Below are 17837 nucleotides of genomic sequence, written 5' to 3' on the forward strand. Positions count from 1 at the left end.
CACCCCTTTAACTCACTTCTGTTTGTTCCCTTCTGTATTATGACAAACCCATGTCAACTGGCAAAATATGTTATTGTAACTTAATAAGATGAGTTGTTTAAACTTTAGCACGTGTTACCCTTAAAAGTGCTAAAACAAAACTTAATGATTGAGACAGCTTTTTTTCACTCCCATTTCTTCTGCAAACAATAAGCGATCTGCTGTCAGAGAGAAAGTGCCAATTAGGAAATTATTAGAACGTTGCACATTAATTGTGAAAGACTGAACACACTTGAATTTTGCTCTCCAAAATGTTTGAATTAAAACACTGGATAAAAGTAACATCCTGGCAAAGTAAATATGAATGTAATGGGTCACACACACACACACACACACACACACCTACAGTGATAGACCGTGGGCTAAGAGTTCAGACTCATCATATATAACAGACAGAGGGAAGACTGCAGTGATCAGTGATCACACCCTACATTAGGCTACACCTCAGATTTTATATAGAAACATGTGAAAGGGACTGTGATTACACAAATATTAAGGAGACCTGCTTCCCCCACTTCACATACTTTTGTCTCAAGAGCACCCTATTGTTTTACTCATCATAGTTATCTTACTAATCATTTATTTTGCGTGTATATGTCTGTAAACATGTATGTGTAAATATTTACGATGACGATGGCAATTCTAAAGTTTTGATCTTGCCAGAGGTGGTTGTGTGCCAGTAGATGGCAGTATATGATGCTGCTGCTGGAGTCAGTGTGTGTGTGTGTGTGTGTGTGTGTGTGTGTGTGTGTGTGTGTTCTGCTATTTCAGTCTCTCAGGCGCTGCACACACTCACTGCGTGTTTGAGCTAGAAAAAGGCTTAACGTGCGAATAACGCACTAGATAGTCGGAAATATTAATTAGTTAGTGTTTATAAGACGATATTGCACCTTTATTTGATGAGGTTTATTATAATTGAATAGAAAAAAAGAGTCCCTTAAATATTAATATATAAATTATTTGTAAGTGACAGATAAAGCAGGGTATGATAAAGATTACGGGGCAAATCGATATTTTAATTTTTTTTATTTGCTAGATGAAATATTTAATTTCTCAGGATTAGCCATCAGAGCTGCACGGACGAGATGAGATCATAACCGCTATAAATATCTGGCAATTTATGCAGCATTTAAACTTAACTAAATAAGCCAGTTAATGTTTTCTCAGCTCCTTATTTCAAGTATTATTATTTTTTAAATATACTGTTTATTTTTTTTAACAGGTTTGTGAGCTATTTTTGTGTGTGTTAGCATCAGCTTTAGCATCCACACACTAGACGAGTGGAAAAGGGTTTAGCAGATAAAATAGTAAAACTGTACTTGAAATCTTAACATTGTTATCAGGCATGTATTTATTGTTTTGAAATACAGATGGTCAGTGGACAGTGTAGTCAGATCATTATAAATCGGTCTTGTTGATCACATCTGAAGACATTAGCCGTTGTGCTAACACGAAGGACATCAGGAGGATTTTAAACCAAAACATTTAGCCTAACGTTACCTATTTATTTACTCGTGTATTCATAAGGACATCAAATCGTCGTGAAAGAAGGAAGAGGTAACTTATAAACAAGAAGAGGGCTTTCCTTTCCTTGGGGTGAAATTGACATCAGGTATGTACATAAATATAATGACCTCATGCTCGTTTCCTGTCATTATCTGTTTTAAAGGTTTATAATTGTAGTTGTCGATTTTTGAGTAGGCTAGGTAAATTAACGTTACTTAACGTTATTTATGGATGTAATGCGTGATTAGCACACGTATGATGATGTTATTACATGTTTGTTAAAGGTCACTGCCATAATAACATACAACGGTTTTGAGTTTATTTTTGGATATAGCCTATTCTTTTTATATGTCGTTTTGTTATATGTCATCATCCTTGTGTCTATAATAATAGATGATTATGATGATGATGGGCATATGAGCACTAGATGGATCATTACATAAGCCTCACATTGGAGTAGAAACGTGACTTCATCTCTGCGTGTAAAGTTGCGTGTGTGTTTATGCGTGTCGGTGTGTGTGTTTTGATGTCATGTTTGTCTAAAATATAAGGTTGTTAAAATGCACATGAGCTGGGATTAGCTTGATGGTCGTTTTTAACGGTCGACACACACTTAATTGCCGATTAATGGTTGCTATTTTGAGCGCAATGCCTTGGAGATGTTTGTTTTGATTTTTTCTGGTTTTGCAGTCTTTCAAGGACATTTCAGATAAAGCCTGTAAGACCTTCAAACTGGTGCTGATGTTGACACCTTGCAATATTGTTTTACCTGAAATACTGTCACTATTGGACAGTTACATTTGAGTTTTATTAAAACTGAACGTAATAGCCACATATTTACATGATGCTCAGAAATGGAGAACTTACTGTAGTCAGTTAAAAGCACGTCAGATGAAACAAGCCAATTTCTATCATTGGTCCTGCATTATTGATCATATACAAGACAATCAGTCAAATATCTAGAAATCTGATATGTGGAGTGTAAAATTCTAAACCTTCAGGTCATGACATGGCCAGCATTACCTGTAACCTGAGATGTGGCTCGTCTAGTTGTGGTGTGGCTAGTTTAGTTTAGTTTTTTTTTTCATGTAAACGTATAGTAGGTGATGTGCTGGTCAGGGTCTGGTTAGTATGACTAAAATCCCATCGGATCTCACAGAAACTTTATCACAGTACAGCATACAGCATGATATAGCCTACTAATGGTCAAAACATTGTAATAGGCCTAATTCATGTTTTTGGAAGTATCTGCTCATCCAAGGCTGCGTTTAGGCTATTTGGTCAAATAATACAGTAATTTCGTGAAATATTATCACAATTGAAAAGAACTGTAATTTAATATTTTAAACTGTAATTTATTCCTGAGATCAAAGCTGAATTTTCAGCATCATTACTCCAGTCTTCAGTGTCACATGATCCTTCAGAAATCATTATAATATGATGATTTGCTGCTCAATGTTTACATTTATGCTTTTAGCAGACGCTTTTATCCAAAGCTAAGAACAACTAAGAACAAAGCATTCATCAAGGAGTCAACAATCGCGGTAGCCAGGTTTATTACACAGCCGATTTAAGGCTGGTCTGTGCTCATAATTCAGTGTAAAGACGGATACAAGCCAGACTAAATTATGCTTGGTCTGACCCACCTCAGCCCCTAGTATATCAAGTTATACTGTTTTTGCTGTGTAAATGCATTAATACCACCTTTGAGCAGCATTAAACAATCTTTAGACAACTAGATCAGAAAACCAGCTAGAGAGGAGAAGAAACGCAGATGTGTGTGTGTGTGTGTGTGTGTGTGTGTGTGTGTGTGTGTGCTGTAAGTGCATTGTTTTGCGAGGGTGAGGTCATTAAGTGCTTGTGGAGGAGGTGATCCTTCAGCTGCTTCTTGACAGATGTGATGTTCTCAGCAGTTCTTGTGGAGGTTGGCAGCTCGTTCACCGGAGAGGAACAGAGAGAGTGAAGGTTCTGGAGAGAGAGACATTAGCAGTGGGTTGAGGGAGGGAGGAGATGTTCCAGTGGTGGTCCTGAAAGCCAGCGTTAAAACTTTACATTTGATTCTGTCCACAACTGGGAGGCAGTGGAGTGAGGTCAGGAGGGGTGAGGTTAAGGCCCGTTCACACCAAGGACAATAACTATAAAGATAACAAGATACAGTTTAAAAAATCGTTCTCAATATTAAAGAAGAGCAGAGTTCACACCACAGCTATAACGATAACAATATTGAGAAACGATATCGTTGGGATCACTTTTGGAAAGATTTTTTTCCCAGCTGTTGAACGATAAAACACTGACAGCCAATCAGAATCCATTCTAATTTAAGGGCTCGCGCATTTAAAATGGCAGTCGACATTGCGTCCTGGGTGTCCTGGGTGGAAGGCCCTCCAGTAGAGCATTGCAGTAGGTCCAGTCTTGAAATTACAAGTGCTTGGACGAGTAGCTGTGTTGCATATTCGGACAGGAAGAGTCTGATTTTCCTGATGTTGTAGAGCTCAAACCGGCATGACTTTCTTTCTTCTGTGGAAAACAAAAGAAGATATTTTGGAGACATTTCTCAAAATATCTCCTTTAATGTTCCACTAAAGAGAGAAAGTCACGCAGGTTTAGTCAAGTCAAGTCAAGTCATCTTCATTTATATAGCGCTTTTAACAATGTAGATTGTCTCAAAGCAGCTTTACAGAGATAAATGTATAATTTAACGTAAGATTGTTTTGGCTTTATAGCGGTTCTTTAATAAAGTTATTTTCCAGCTAAAGTTAGTTTTGATTGATTCGCTTCCGTCGCAACGATCATTTGTTTTTAAATTAGGGCCGCCAAGACGACACCATTCTCTCTACACAGACTTTAGCGAACCTGTGAGAAACGCTGATGGCGTTCAGATGCGCATTAAGAACTGGTTCTATAGTTATGTGCGTTTGAATATATGTGTGCAGGTTTGGAATTCCCTACAAACCAAGCCTAAACAAATTACTGGTGTTTCCTTATAGTTTTGATTCAGAATTTTATTTTATTTTATCAATTCGGGGTAGATACGCAAATTGAGTTTTCCCGACGACGCGTTATCTGTAGAGTGGGAAAGGGATCCTCCATAGGGAGAGACTAGTTGGCCCTTCAGCACTGCATTGACATCGGGTCCAGGCGAAGGTCCTTCATCAGATCTGGAAACGGCCTGGATCCGGCAGGCTGCGGGAAAACCTTGGGATAAACAAAGACACTAAAATTAGCGTAGATGCCATTCTTCTCATGATGTAACAAGTACATCAGGATTTATGGGAAGTGTTCCCGGTTCCAGCTGACCTAATCTATGCAGCCTAATATTGAATTATAGAAGTCTATAATGTATTATGTGAACGCTATGTCAAAGAGATGTGTCTTTAATCTAGATTTGAACTGACAGAGTGTGTCTGCTTCCCGGACAATGGTAGGAAGGCTGTTCCAAAGTTTTGGTGCTAAATAGGAAAAGGATCTACCGCCAGCAGTCGATTTAGATATTCTAGGTATTATCAACTGGCCGGAATTTTGAGATCGCAATAGACGTGAAGGAGTATAATGCGTTAAGAGCTCGCTCAAGTACTGCGGAGCTAAACCATTTAGTGCTTTGTAAGTAATCAGCAATATTTTAAAATTGATGCGATGTTTAATAGGGAGCCAGTGCAGTTTTGACAGAACCGGGCTAATATGGTCATACTTCCTGGTTCTGGTAAGAACTCGAGCTGCTGCGTTTTGAACCAGCTGCAGTTTGTTTATTAAGCGTGCAGGGCAACCACCCAGTAGAGCATTACAATAATCTAGCCTTGAGGTCATGAACGCATGGACTAATTGTTCCGCATTTGTCAATGAGAGCATATGACGTAATTTAGATATATTTTTAAGATGGAAAAATGCGGTTTTACAGATACTAGACACGTGACTTTCAAATGAAAGATTGGTATCAAAGAGCACACCCAGGTTCCTAACCGACGACGAAGACTTAACAGAGCAGCCATCAAGTGTTAGACAGTATTCTAGGTTATTACGTGAGGAAGTTTTTTGTCCAATAATTAGAATCTCTGTTTTTTCAGAATTTAGAAGTAGGAAATTACGAGTCATCCAGTTTTTTATATCAGCTATGCATTCTGTTAATTTAGTGAATTGGTAAGTTTCGTTAGGTTTTGAAGAAATATAGAGCTGAGTATCGTCGGCATAACAGTGGAAGCTAATTCCATGTTTCCTAATGATATCTCCTAATGGCAGCATGTACAGAGTGAACAGCAGCGGTCTAGAAGCACATGAGGGCAAGTACATGATGAAAGAATGACCATTCCTTTTAAAGAATATTAAACACAACACACTGATATTTCAAGTGTAATTTTGGGCTGGAGAATCTCAATAACCGCTTCACAACCTTCAGCTCACATGTTCGTGTCGACCCGTGAATAGATGTTGGAAGCCAGCGCATTACACGGTGTCGTATTTTCCATGACCGTGATGTTTGATTAGCTGCTTAATCCGTTGTGCCCCTGAAATCAAACGACCAATGCTTCTGCATCAGGTGGACAAGCATTCAGATATTCAAGACTTGCATTCTCTCTGCTTAATTGTGTTTTATGGCTCGGCTCCAGAGCCGTCTGGAGTGTGTGTTTGCAGGCACTCGTACCACAGGTCATTACATCAGTCGCTGCCACTGGCCTCTAGCCGCTTTTACAGAGTTGCCCAATTGAAGTAGGCTAGTTTTTGGTGAACCTAAAGCCCCATTCACACCGCCAGCAACTTTATCGCTGTATGTCGCTAGTCTCAGTACTGCGAGTCGCTTGTGGCCGTTCGTAGTGCTGTCGCTCTCATGTTATTGGTAGACTGCATGACTGGCCATATCTATACAAAATACCATCACAAGTGATATAGCCTAACTATATTATTTTAATTTGATTAGGAATTAGGCTCAAAAGAATTAAGAGTAACATTATGCTGTTGGGGAGAGTGTTTTTATATTACCACAGCAGGGGTTTTTTTTATTGTTTTTTTTTTATACAGTTTAAAGTTACAGGGACAGTGCACATTAATAAACATTATGTAAATGTGCCAGTTTAGCCAAATAGGCTAATTTTCAACTGCAGTCCCTGGGCAGGTGTGATGTCAGATAGACTACATTAAAACAATCAACAATACTTATACATGCATTAAATCACATTTCATAAAATACATAAAGTACAGTAACACAAGGACAACAAAACATAAAACAAGGCAAAATACGCTTCAGATAATTTAAATAACTAAAAAGTATGGGCACACACTTGATTATCTTTTAAACATGATTTTAAGTTCATTTTAAATGACCAATATGAATCACAGTCTCTAATAGACGTAGACAAACTGTTCCATGTGTGAGCTGCTCTCACAGAAAAAGCTGCCTGTCCAAAGGCAGTTCTCCTCATTTGTATTACACAGTCACCTCTTGACACAGACCTGGTGTGTCTAACAACAGTAGTTTTCTGCTTTATAAAAGCAGTAAGTGGGGGAGGAGCTAAGCCATGTAAAATTTTATAAACAAGACAAGCATCTGTAAATTTGATAAGATTTTCCCAGGTCATTAAATTATGTTTTTTTAAACAGTAACAGTGGTGATAGGTATTTGGTTTCCTATCAAGCACCTTAGAAGCTTGGTGGTAAAGTTGCTCCACAGGTTTAAGTGTTGTACTGGAAGCTTGTGCCCAGCTAGTCAAACAGTATAACAGATGTGGCATGATCATGGAATTAAAATATATTGTCGCTGCCTTTGTAGTTAAACAATTTCTGATATGACGGAAATTTGACAAATTGAATTTTACTGTATTAATAACTTTTTTAATTTGTTTTTTAAACGTTAAATTAGAATCAATTAATATACCTAGATATTTAAAATCAGATACCGTTGACAGCTGTTCAGTGGATTACATCATTTACTAGATTAATGATCGATCAATCAACAAATTAAACTCACTCATACTGTCATAAATCACTAAAACGTCATTCAAATTTGACAAATAATTCATTTTCTTGTCCCTAATAGTCAACATAATGCAGGGGAAACTGTAAAATGAACTGCAGCCGTGCTAAACTTGCATAAATGTATGAATTAAACTCACTGAGACTGTCGACGGTTTCTTTTCCATGCTTCATTTTAATATATCCATGTGTGGTTAGTTACAGTCAAATCATATAAAACAGTGAAATCGCCCTCGAACTCTTCTTGCCTGCACTCGAGACGGTGACGTGAGCTCCATTGAAAGTCTTCTTTCCTATTGGTTGTCACTCGTGAAAATCGCTTCTCATTTGCATAAAGTTCAAAAACTTCCGAACTTTTGTCGCGCGTCGCATGACACTCCCACATTCTGTCGCCAACTGTCGCCGGAAGTCGCCAGCGCTCCATTCAAATGAATGGGATCGTGTCGTTGGCGATGTGAACATCGTAATCCCTTAAGGATTAAGGGTTTGCCTTAATTAAGGGTTATTTATTCTCTGTGATAATATCGTAATCGTTGGGTTAACGATGTGCAATCGAACATTATCAAGTATGTCCCTCACTTTGTAAAAACCAAACAAAAACACACCTAGTGAGTGCATACACTGTGTGATGTAGCCTTCTCGGTTTATGCTAGGCTACTGCGCGTAGCACCCCAAACACTCGCGGTCATGGACTTAATGGACACGTGCACGCGGCAGCCATTGTAAGTCCGATTCTCTACTGGTGTATGATCGCCAAGCACCTCTCAACATCAGATCTGCCATAGAAAATATGGTAATCTATGATTTGGATGGACAGAAAACTTCGCCCCCTCCCCCATTTCGGCATGGATTACCTGCTTACCTCTGTCGGACGCTGTGCCCATCTCTTGGAGGTAAATGTGACGGTCTCGTCCAGCAGTGTTCCCCTATGCTGATCTTCGTGGTCTGCGTTCTCTGGGTCCTGACTCCTGTGTACACCTGGTTGGTACCGGTGGTCGGCTCGGATGAGGAGTTCCAGGTTCCCCGCTCTCGGTCACCTCGCCTTCCGAAAGGTTGGAGTGATTGCTTCTTGCATTCGGACTCTGGACCAGGAGCCCTCGACAGTAAAAGACCCGGTTCCAGTCAGGATAGCCATAGTAAACGCTGGATCGCTAACCAATAAAACGTTTATTTGAATGACTTTTTCACCTCCAATAGCCCGGATCTACTATGTGTGACTGAAACCTGGATGAGTGTTGGTGAGTCAAGCTCTTTTTCAGAGGTTTTACTGCTGGACTGTACTTGTTTTAGTTCTCCGAGATCTACTGGGCGAGAAGGAGGAGTTGTAGACTTTCTTCAGAGAACAGTTTAACTGCCGGCATTTGCCGTCTTACTCATACTCCAGTTTTGAGCTCAATGTTTCTGAGTTAGATCGACTTTATCCAGTGGTGTGATTTATCTTCCACCCTTAAAGATTTTATTGATGACTTTTTCTGGGTTGTTTTGGCTGGAATTATGCCAAAATATGACAGGGTTTTAATCGTTGTTGATTTGTTGTCCCTCTAAGCCATTGGTCAAAGATTTTTTAGATCTCGTTGAGCCTTTTAACTTGGTACAGTTTGTACTAGCCCTACACATGAGCATGGACACACGTATGAGCATGGACACACATTAGATCTGGTTTTATTATGTGGACTACCTGTTTGTAATATTGAAGGATTTGATGGTACCTTCTTTGACCATATGCCTGTATTATTAAGGTTATCTTTCTTGTAATCCTAAACCAAGTGTCCCAGCTCGTTGTTGTCGTTACTTTAGCCCTTTAACCCTTGAACTGTTTTCTGATGCTTTTAATAGTATTGATGAGGATTACTCAGTGTCCTCGTCTCGTCTTAATACTGAGGAGTTAACGTCATTATTTAATTCTACCTGCCATAACATTCTGTTGCTCCGCTTAGGATTATTCGTGGTAAATCAAAAGCTGAATGACACCACTCGTGCTGTAAGACATGAGTGTAGGAGAGCTGAAAGATAGGTCACAGGTATCTTTTGACATCTTTTGACATTTTAAAAGAAAGCTTGCTCAAATATCAAAAGAATGTCAAAATTCAAAAGTCTGAGTACTTCTCAGATATTATTTCTAACAACTCACACACGCCTTGTGTTCTTTTCAGTGCTATTAGTTCTGCTTTGAACAGTCCTCAGTCAACTTGTCTGGAGTTTTCTGTTGAGATTTTCTGTTGAGAACAATTTTTTGTTGACAAAATTTTCTCCAGTTAGAGCATCACACATCTCACTTCCCTCTGCAGATCCATCTATCAGCACTGAGTGCTCTGCTGTTTCAACCAGTTTGAGTCTCTTTTTTAAGATATCATTGTTAAAATGAAATCATCTGCCCGCTGCATAGACATCGTTTCTCCTCATTTAAAAAAAAAAAAAAAAAGGTTTTTGAAACCCTTGACCCCAAAATTTAAGGGGTCTCGCCTCAGGAGTTTTACCTCAAAATTTAAACATGCAATAGGTGAACCATTGATCAAGAAATCTAATTTAGATACCTCTACTCTTGCTAATTTCAGACCCATCTCAAAACTTCCGTTCCTTTCCAAAATATTAGAGACAGTTATTTTTACACAGTTGCAATCATTTTTTAAATCAACATGGTTTGCAAAAAAGTGTTTCAATCTGGTTTTAAATCACTTCATAGCACAGAAACAGCCCTGTTGAAAGATTTGAATGACCTGTTACTAGCCACTGACTCAGGCGATTGTGTTGTTCTCATGCTCCTGGATCTTACGCCTGCACTGTACACTGTAGACCGTAACATCCTGATTTCTCCTTGGGAGCATTGTGTTGGCATTAAGGTTGGAGTGGTTTAGATCTTACCTGTCTGACAGACGTGTCATCCTCGGCATCTCTGTCATATGGAGTCCCTCAGGGTTGTATTCTTGGGCCTATTCTATTCTCATTATATGCTACTACCTTTAGGGTCTATTTTTAGGAAATATGGCATCTCGTTTCAACTTTCTCTGCCTTTGAAACAGAAAGATTCAAGCTCCATAGCACCACTGTTGGACTGCTTGAGGATGTTAGAGCCTGGATGGCCTCACATTTTTAAAGTTCAATGAAGGGAAACAGAAGTCATGGTATTTGGACCTGGCAACGCCTGTGAGCCCCTTATTTGGATCTGGGTGCTATAAAATCACATGTGAAGCCCAGTGTTGAAAACCTGGGTGTTATAATGGACAGTGACTTTAAACTAGAGGTCGACCGATTCATCGGTTTTGCCGATTAATCGGCACCGATAGTTAATTGGTGGAACTATCGTTATCGGCAAAAATACATACCAATAGTTTTTCCTGGTTGCTCCGTTGCTGGAGCGGCTGAGAAGCGCGCGCTGTCATTCATTACACATTAAGAGAGCGCTGAGAAGGGTCTGCTGGCATCATGCAGTACAAGAGCGTCCTCTAGAGGTGTAATAAAAACTATCACTGATGCCTCGTAGTGTTTATTTCGACACGTGATTCTGCGTGCTGCACTGAGAGCACACACTGCGTGGAGAGTGCTGACATCAGATGTGCGTTTAAAGCACAGACAGCTAAAAGGTAGCCTATGTATACAGTACATTTTTTTGTCCTATCATTATAAAGTGATTAATTTGTTGACTAAATGCTGCATTAGTAGAGAAAGAACAGCACAACAGTATGTTTGTTTGCCTTCAAGGCTGAGAGGACGCTAACATTAGTAGTAACTCAAGCGGTTAAAACACTGACAAAAATAAACGTAAGTCCGACCCGAATGTTTAATGTCACAATTGTTACCTCTATTTGCATTAGTTTATATCCAGCTGGTCACTTTTATGCATTGAATATGCAGAGAAGTTGCATATTTTAAGCTAGAGATGTAAGATAGCAAACTGATATGTTCATATAGCCGACAGAAACATATAAACAAATCAGAAAAGCATTCGATTTCGAATATTTTTTCGTCATCACTTTAATACATGTTTTGTTATTTTGATTAGATAATCATCAAGTGTTTATAAAATAGAAGCAAAAGTGTGAGACTATACATTTAATATTTATGTCATTTCAATGCTCTGGCATTGTAGATATTTAAGCATGACTGTTTGGATAAATATGAAATGATAACACTTACAATAAAATTCCATATGTAACATTAACTAAGGTTAATAACTTCTGTATAAGGATTGTTCATTATTTGTTAATTAACATGTACTAATACATTTTTAAATTAAGGTTTTTATTTGTTAACCATAGTTAATGCACTATCAAACTAACATGAATGATCAAGGTGCAATTGTATTGCTCAAATATTATACCGATCAAATTTTGTTACTTTTTTATTCATTAAGTTGGCTTGAAAAAGAACAGTTAACCAGTTACATTTTGAATGTAACTGGTTTTATTTGTTATTTAGAGTATTACTTTTTGTTTCAGTTTGAATGAATGTCTTTTATTGACTTCAATATTTATTCATATTATATGTTTATTTCATTTAACATGTTTTGATGGTTCAATACAGTTTTATTATTTTTATAATAAAGTTCAGCACTGTTTTACTTGGAGTGTTATGTTTGTTTTTATCCAGTATAAATTTTAAAAACTATCGGTTGATTAATCGGTTATCGGCAAGTATGGCCCAACCTAGCTATCGTTATCGGTAAAATCCACTATCGGTCGACCTCTACTTTAAACTGGATATTACTAGACTCAGTAAAACATGGACTCATGTTGTTTAAAATCTGCTCCAGTCATTGGAAACTGTCTGTGTTCAGTTCAGTCTTAAAATGTGTCAGCTAGTTGCTAATGCCGGGGACTATCTGAAACACTCTAAGACTGAATTGAACACACTAACAGACTGTTTCTAACGACATTTGGTATCAATTTTTTCAGTAAGTATAGCAAGTATTTACACTTAATTTCTGCACTTACACCTGGTCTTAATCATTAAGACAAGCACATTACTGACAGAATCAAAAACAGGCTGTCAGACGGAGCTTGAAACACGATTTTTCAAACATGTTACATGAAATAAATGCATTATTTTTCACAGCCCTAATTTAAATGTACCATCAGGTACCAAAAGTGCATTCTGTCATCTTCTTTAGAGCTAAGTAGGCTAACTCATTTACTACATTGTACACTCCACAACTAATGTAGGTTAAGAGTGTTTCCCACAGGATTCTGTCAGACTATTGGGGATGGACCTTGTTATATCTAATCAATCTGGTGCACTTTGAAAGCAAAATGAAGAGCTTCCAGCCCTCCAGTCTTTGCATTGACTTTTACCCTAAACTTTAAAGTGGATTTAAACCTCTTTTTATATGTGATAGTGTCTCAGTCCACATCACATGCAGTTTTCCACCAAAAGAAAAAGCTTGAGGGTTTAACAAGAGTTCAAACTGTCAGGCTTTTACTTTGGTGGAAAAGTTTGCAAAGCATTGACTTTGTATATAATAATACAAGTTAAATATTAAAATGCATGTGGCACCTAGCAAATTCTTTACACACTCCTGACCTGCATCCTGTGTAATTTGGCCTTAAGATAGCGATATGTCAATGACACATAGGGCTATTTTTACACACACTCATATGCAGGGCAAACTGCCTTCTTAAGAGGTACTAGAGATTCCAATACCGACTGCATTCCTCAAAACTATCATGAGTTCAGATAGATTATAGAGAGTATTGGCACCAATGGTCTCTCTGGTCTACTTTAGGTTAGGGTGTTTTGGGAAGTGCTCCCGGTTGCTCCAGCCGGATGTGTAAAAGTTGGATGTAAGCTCTACACTCCCTCCAGCACTTCTGATTAAAATGCACACCTGTTGCACCTACTAAAACTACCAGCAGGTGCAACTGCGGCCAGCCTGGGTGATGCACGTCCACGCTGACACGCTCTACCGCAGCTATATTTAAGCTGCCAGTCACAATGCTTACAAACTTTGCTAATAATAAAGAACTGAGTTGCTCATGACATCATGTGAAGTAAAGCCATCTGATTTCAATTCGTAAATGTTACAAGTCAGCGTTTTTATAACTGAACTCTTCACATTCTTGCAACACAAACATCCTAAGCATGTAAATAGTATTTATTGTCCCTGCTTATTAAAAGTGTGAGCGAGCTACAAATAAGCCTGTTGCAAATGACAGATTCTTATTCTGAAATCTTAATACGTTGCATAAATTAACCATAAACATTGAAGTTCATGTCTACATTAGTTCAAAATAAATTCACAGACATAGAACTAATCTTGTCCGAACAAGTCAAGACTTTTCACTTTACACTACCTTTGATTAAGTGTAAGATTTAGTCTCAGATGGTGCAGCCGACCCCTGGTGTGCTGCAATAACCTTATGTAGGGTATTACGATTTCCGCAACGCATCCTAATGAGATTAATCATATATTTGTACAACATAAACGTAATATCTGCACAAAATGATGCGAATGCACAAGTGAACTTGAACTAAGTTGCATGCGAGTCAGAATGTGTAACTCCTGTTGTGGATGCGCTCTTACCGTAAAAACACATTGAAACGCAGAAACTAAACCAAAGAATTCACAACGTTTTATTACTGTAGTGTTCTCTTTATAATGTTATGTTTTATGACCGTCTCAATCATAGTTATTAATGTTGTACATTGCTGTTTGAGACATTGCTGAAGCTAAAGATGATCACCCACCGCTTTATTACCGCATTAATTAACCAAAGGCATCCTATATGTGATAAATTCAAGTGAACTTGACTCTGCTAGTCATGAAGGTGTAACTCCGTTGTGGATCCACTGTTCTCGCAACAACGCGCTAAAACAGGCACACAAGTAATTCACAACAGTCTTTTACTGTAATGTTCTCATTATAATTGATGTGGCCTATATGACGGACTTGAGCTGCACATGTTGCACTGAACCATATTTTCCTTTTCAAAGTGATTCATTCCAATCATATTTCAAGCAATGAAAAACCATCATGTTGAACAGTGCGCATCTGAAGGAAATAATCCAGTGCTTATTGGCTTATATTATCCACGCATTTAGTAGAGCGTAAGCTGTAACTTTGTGCTCCTTCACATCAAAACTAGGCTAAGTTGTAACTTGCACACAGTTGGTCCAACTGGCCCATTCAGTGATCCTTAACATTAAACACCAGATCTTTGCATGGTAATTGTGGCTTCTTTGGCATCATATTTCCCAAACAGAGCTGCATGCTATGGTGTGAACGCTAGAAAAACATCTCTGATCATCTGTTGCCTCCTTTAGCACCATAATAATCTTCCCAGCCTTTGATGGCAACCCTGATTCATACTTTGTCCTTGTAATCCAGTCATGTCGAGGGCTAAAATTAACCGTATAATGGCATGCAGTCGGTGTACGGCTCTAATCCACCCAGCCCTGCCTCAAACACCCAGGTGGACACTCAAAGGAGATTAGGAGGGTCACCTGTCTTTCCTTGTGTCTGCCTCACACTTTTATTCCGTCTCAATCGACTCCCCATTGAGCGTCCTCATCCTGAACCACTCCCACTGTTGTGTCAAAACAGATCCGACCTTGAGATGTCTTTTTTCCAGACACTGAACGGCTGCTGTGTGTTTGGGAATGAGATGTACTGTAATATGTTTGTCTGAAATATCCCATTGCATCTTGTCCGGCTCTAACGACACACATTCAGGCGTGCAGGAAGATGCATGCATGGGTGAAACTGGACTCAGATCCTAAATGGACACAACTGCACCCTCAGTTTTTCTTCTGGATCTAGTCCCATATTCAGTAAGTAGAAGCTATATCGAACAATAGTGGCTGACTATGTTATTATTACTCCCTGAGATTGTCTAGTGTTATACGTGCGTGATCGGATGTGATTGGAGTTTAGATTAGAACTAGGGTTGCAAAGTTTCCAGAATTTTTGGAAACTTTTCAGGATTATTTGGAAACTTTTCGAAACTTTTCAGGATTATTTGGAAATTTTCTGGAACTTTTAGAAAGTTTCTGGAAATTTACCAGAAATATTCAGCCCCTTTGCAACCCTAATTAGAACTAATGTTGTTCATTGGCAGACAGGGCTGTGTTCAGGAAACTTGTTTGAAACCCTTTTGGTGGTGCTGGTGGTTCTGAAGATTTATAATTCATCTTTAAGGTTGCTTAATGCTGAATTCTGTGTAAAATGCCCTCATAAAAGCCATCTTAAATATTTAAATATAAATAGAATAAGCAAGTATAAGCGGCCATTCAGATATAAAATGCGAGACGCAGGTCAGTGAAACACATTTCTTAAAAGTTGAACTTATTTTAACAAGATACTGCAAAAGACACAAGCGCACTGGCCAAACGCGTCTGTCTGGTGCGTGTTTACATTGAGAAACGATGGGAAAAGTAGCGCAGTGGAATGGAAAAGCACGTTCTGTGTGAACCGGCCCTAAAAACAAAGGAGCAATATAACACAACTCACTTCATGAGCAGACATGACTAAAGAATATCACGAGGACTTTGTGGCTAATGTGCTGGATAAAAGATCGTTGGTCTAAATTTTATTTTTAGTTCAAAACTAAATTCTTACATTACTTGCTACTGGTGAAAAAGGCAAAAGAAACATCATGTCAAGTCACATTTATGTACAGCGCTTTATTCAGTACCAATTAAAGCAGCTTCACGGTAATAAAGGGAAATAATTGTGTTACTGTTGCAGCTCTACAACAGAGAAGAGTTCAGCAGCTTATATCTGCTGGATATAGCATATATCTCTATATGAATACAGAAGACGTGTCATTATACACTGTCAGAAATAGGGGTACAGTCCATTTCTGTCCCCCAAGGTACAATCTACACTAACGTACCCCATAGGGCTTATTATTGGACCTCAAGGTACATAAGTACCTTTTTGAGGGTCAAAAAGCATTAAAAGGTACATATATGTACCGTTTCTTTTAAAGGTTAAGGTACAATAGTGTACCCTTGAGGGTACAGCCCCAGTGACAAGCCATTGTACCCCTAAAGGTACAATTATGTACTTTATTTTCTGAGAGTGCAGCTCACTTCAGTTTGGTTGTCCTCGAATGATGTCAGTGCAGTCAAATCGATAATATTTCTCAATATTACATTACTTGTGTGTCAATTTTATTTCTCGAAATAAAGGAAATATCTCTTCACCAAGACTGAATTGCGCTTTTGTTTGCAGGCGCTCTCTGTTTTAGTGCCCGATTCACTGGATGCAAATCAGGGAACCAACATCACCAAAAATGTGTGCTGAATTTTGCATGTCACAGTACCCACCCCATCTTGTAGACTTTGGTTAGATCTGCTGCAACTCTACCAGCTCCAAGGTGTGTGTAAGCAGATAGTGCATCAGTTCATTGAATCTGTACAGCATCAGACCTCCACTGCGCTGAATCTGCTCTTTGCATTGCTAAAAAGGTGCTCAACTGCATTGTGTGTCTGGTTATAAAGCTCTACAAACATCTCTTCTAAACAAACAAACTAAAATAGTTTCCCTCTCTTCATTTTTGCAAAAATAAAATGAAAGGCAAATAGCTAGAGCTAATAGCAATGAGCAGGTTTACCACTGTGCAAATTGCGCTTGACTTGTTTAGACTTATTCAGGCAAAAACGCATTAAAAGTTAATAGTACAAAGTCCTTGAATATGAAAAGCTATACAATTTCCACAAAGATAAATGCATCATCATATGTCCCGCGCCGAGCTTTGGGATGGGTGGTGGGGGGAGATCAGGGACGGGTGTTTTGCAGCTTATACTTGTTTTGAACAGTCTATACTCGATATCCGATCAATGTCTAGGTCTAATAATCTCTTAATTAGGGTATAATTGAACTCTGTGCTTTTATATTAATGAAATGTTTTGCTCATTTAAAAAATTGTGCACAGCCCCTTGAAACGTCCGGTTTTGGCTAATAAAGCAGAAGATGAGAGTTCAGTCCTAAAATAGCCACTAAAGCTGATGCTTGTGTACTGATGCAGAGACGAGTGATGTAAGCGGACGAGCCGCACAAATCTCATTTACTGCGGGGACAGCCCACTTTCAAGCACGTCGCACGTCTTAAGAGCAGATTAATGTTGTTTGTGAGTCTCTTTCCAAACAACATGTGGCAGATCAGCCATGACAAGGAGACTTTCCCTCAGAAATATTGCTGAGTTTGGTTTTCTTGTGCTAGAGAGAGTTCACCCAAAAATTTAATTCTGAATGAATTATAATTTGCCATGTTGAACTGCAGGTTTGGGACGTTTCCAGCCATGCCTAATCGTTGTGAGTTTACTGAATTGTAGAGAGCATTTGATTGGACAGGAAAGCTGATGTCATCTAGGTGTGTTGGTGGGCTCTCTCTG

General features: G+C 38.7%; 1 protein-coding gene across 2 annotated transcripts in view; it reads left to right on the forward strand.

The window, feature by feature from the left end:
• Positions 1-1404: 1404 nt before the first annotated feature.
• ip6k1 (inositol hexakisphosphate kinase 1) overlaps positions 1405-17837 on the forward strand; it is a 49550-nt gene continuing 33117 nt past the window's right edge. Inside the window, exon 1 of one of the 2 annotated variants that reach the window (XM_084416579.1) lies at positions 1405-1651. Coding sequence is in view for 1 of the 2 variants with exons in the window: in XM_084416578.1 (XP_084272704.1) it covers positions 15220-15270 (51 nt within the window). In the remaining variant the exon portion in view is untranslated. Of the gene's footprint in view, positions 1652-14932; positions 15271-17837 lie in introns of those variants that run through there. The other variant, XM_084416578.1, reaches the window with a different exon arrangement.

Source organism: Rutilus rutilus (assembly GCF_951802725.1).
Source record: "Rutilus rutilus genome assembly, chromosome: 8".
Lineage (NCBI taxonomy): Eukaryota > Metazoa > Chordata > Actinopteri > Cypriniformes > Leuciscidae > Rutilus > Rutilus rutilus.